This window comes from Penaeus vannamei, chromosome 6 (genome assembly GCF_042767895.1).
Source record: "Penaeus vannamei isolate JL-2024 chromosome 6, ASM4276789v1, whole genome shotgun sequence".
Lineage (NCBI taxonomy): Eukaryota > Metazoa > Arthropoda > Malacostraca > Decapoda > Penaeidae > Penaeus > Penaeus vannamei.
The window spans coordinates 17,482,015-17,484,514 of NC_091554.1; the positions used below are offsets into that span (position 1 = coordinate 17,482,015).

A 2,500-nucleotide genomic window follows, 5' to 3' on the forward strand; every position below is an offset into this window, starting at 1 on the left:
ATATATATATAAATATACATATATATATATATATATAAATATATATATATATATATACATATATATATATATATATATATATATGTATGTATGTATTTATGTATGTATGTATGTATGTATGTATGTGTGTGTGTGTGTGTGTGTGTGTGTGTGTGTGTGTGTGTGTGTGTTTGAATGCACGTGTATGAAATAATTTTATAAGAAAAAAGTAATATAATCTCAGTGTTCATAACATTCGACGGACAATACAATTAAAAGGGTTGGCACTGTGCCTCCTGCCTCCTGCCTCCGCACTTGACTGCTCAGTGTGCATGCCTTCGCCTCCTCTCCCCGTCCCTGGGACTGACCTTACCTTGGCGTCTCCCTAACAGGTCCCAGACTGTGGTCGGCCGCGAGGAGGAGCCCAGGACTAAAAGGTCAAGGTCAGATTCAGGTCATGACACAGGTGACCTCAAGAACGACCTCCAGTGGAAAAAGAGACAGGTAAGACGCCCTGACCTTCGCTGGTTACGCTCGAAAACAGAGACGCAAGTCGAGTTCAAGCAAGGCCAGAGCGCTTGCACCGAAGTCTGATTCTCTTTGCAATTGTTATATGTTATGTCTTCTGTTTGTGTGCAATTGTTCAGGCACAATTATGGTGGTTTGCATTGTTTTTTCTCAAAAGAGTAATTTCAGTTAAATATCACTTAAAGATGGATGATAAGTTTTGTGTTGCTGTTGCCATTGTAATAATTATAATTATGGTAATGATGATGTTGATGATAACGATGCTAATAATACATTATTATTGTTGCTGCTGATAGCATTTCCATTATCACTATTGTTATTATTGTTATCATCATTATCATTAGGATTATTATTATTATTACTTTCAGTGCCATTATCATTTTCTTGTTGTCAATATTACCATTACCGTCAAAATCACTATGATGAACTCTCCCTTGAGCTGCCTTAACCTGCCAAGGCAACGCAGAGGCCGCCAGCCACGCCCCTCAGTCGCCCTTCCTCCCACAGGAGCGCCTCGAGGCCATCAGCGAGGAGCTGAGACACATGAGCGAGCGCGCCGAGGAGGTCAGGACTTCGCTCACCTCGGGCAGCGGCGACGTGTCGGCGCTCACCTCCCAGATGGACGCCCTCCAGACGCGCCACGCCCAGCTCACCCTCGAACAGAACGAGCTCCTCAAGGCCCAGCGCAAGTGAGTCCTCCTTGGTGATGTGTTGGTTGAGAGGAGCACATGTGGAGGAAGATGTTGCCGTGGTGGTGGTGGCGGCACACGGGGTGCCATGGGGAGAAGGACGCCCCACTGGATCCAGGCGGGATGCCACAGTGCCTCCGGATCTCTGTGGCTCGCCTCGCCTCGTGTGCCAGGGAATGGCTTGCAGATGTGGATGATGTGCAAAAGAGATATAGGCTAAGACTTGTTTCTGTTTCTTTGCTTTATCACGGCGCAGATGCGATTCTCTTGCCCCGAACTGTGCCAAACCTAATGTTTAATGTTCTTGTTCCTTTGCCAAATGAGTACAAATCATTATCATTACATTGATACTGCATTATTTACATCATTGTCACATCTGTCACATTTCATGTATCAAGCGAACAGAAAGATTTTCTGTCAGAGCGCGGACACGTTTGCCTGCAGTATATCGCATCATGAAAAAATGTTGTTACTTGTATGATGTACATATATTTATTACCCACAACGTTTGCAATTAATGTTCAGGGAAAAGTGTAATTGAATAAATAGGAAATAGAACGAATATGAAGATGCCTAAAAAAAGCAAAGCTTGGTTGGCTAACGCACCTTAAGAACGGAGGCACCGAGCTTGGGAAACAAGGTCGGCACTCTGCTCTTAAGCCAGCCAAGCCCCTTCTACCTCAGGCTCTTCCACTGTGGAGCGTGGCCTCTGTGGTGGCCGCCGCAGCGCCGAATAGTGTAGTGGAAATCCTCAATAGGTTTAAGTGATTTTTTGGGTTTTGTAATTGTACCTTTTATTTATTCATTCATTGTGATATCCAGGTTGTTTTATTGTTATCAGTAATTTCATTGGCATTAATTCCATGTTCGCAGTATAGAAATACCTCCATTTTTTGTTTATGGATTTACCGATTGGTATTATATTATAAACAAATAAATATACTTGTAATTTAAAAGGCTTTGTTTTCAATTAGCAAAAAATCTGCTGGGCTTGACCCTTCATCCTCCCCCCTCCCCACTCCCCCACCGGCCCCGCCCGCTGTGCAGCGCAAACTCGCTACACAGCAGTGCTTTTCCAGGCACCTCGCGAACCCTCCAGTGTGTCACGGTTTTTGTAATGATAAAGAACCATATTTGCATAAACTATTATATTTTACCCACACGGTAGATACATTTCCGGCTATAAATGTCCAAATTCACATAAACGTAAATTGGACGAAAATAGAATCGAGTATGAATGTAACTTGTAACTTTCTTGGGTAAACTCGTGTCTTCCAAAATATTTCTTTAGCGAACTTTTTTTG

General features: G+C 43.1%; 1 protein-coding gene across 10 annotated transcripts in view; it reads left to right on the forward strand.

The window, feature by feature from the left end:
• The window catches only part of nab (NGFI-A-binding protein homolog), a 369,734-nt gene extending 367,781 nt beyond the window's left edge, over positions 1-1,953 (forward strand). For 4 of the 10 annotated variants that reach the window (XM_070122686.1, XM_070122677.1, XM_070122683.1 and 1 more), the window contains 2 exons: positions 372-483; positions 1,015-1,951. In XM_070122686.1, coding sequence (XP_069978787.1) covers positions 372-483; positions 1,015-1,200 — 298 coding nt within the window. In that variant the 3' untranslated portion in view covers positions 1,201-1,951. Of the gene's footprint in view, positions 1-371; positions 484-1,014 lie in introns of all 10 variants that reach the window. The other 6 variants (XM_070122676.1, XM_070122680.1, XM_070122681.1 and 3 more) reach the window with 3 other exon arrangements.
• The last annotated feature ends 547 nt before the right edge of the window (positions 1,954-2,500 follow it).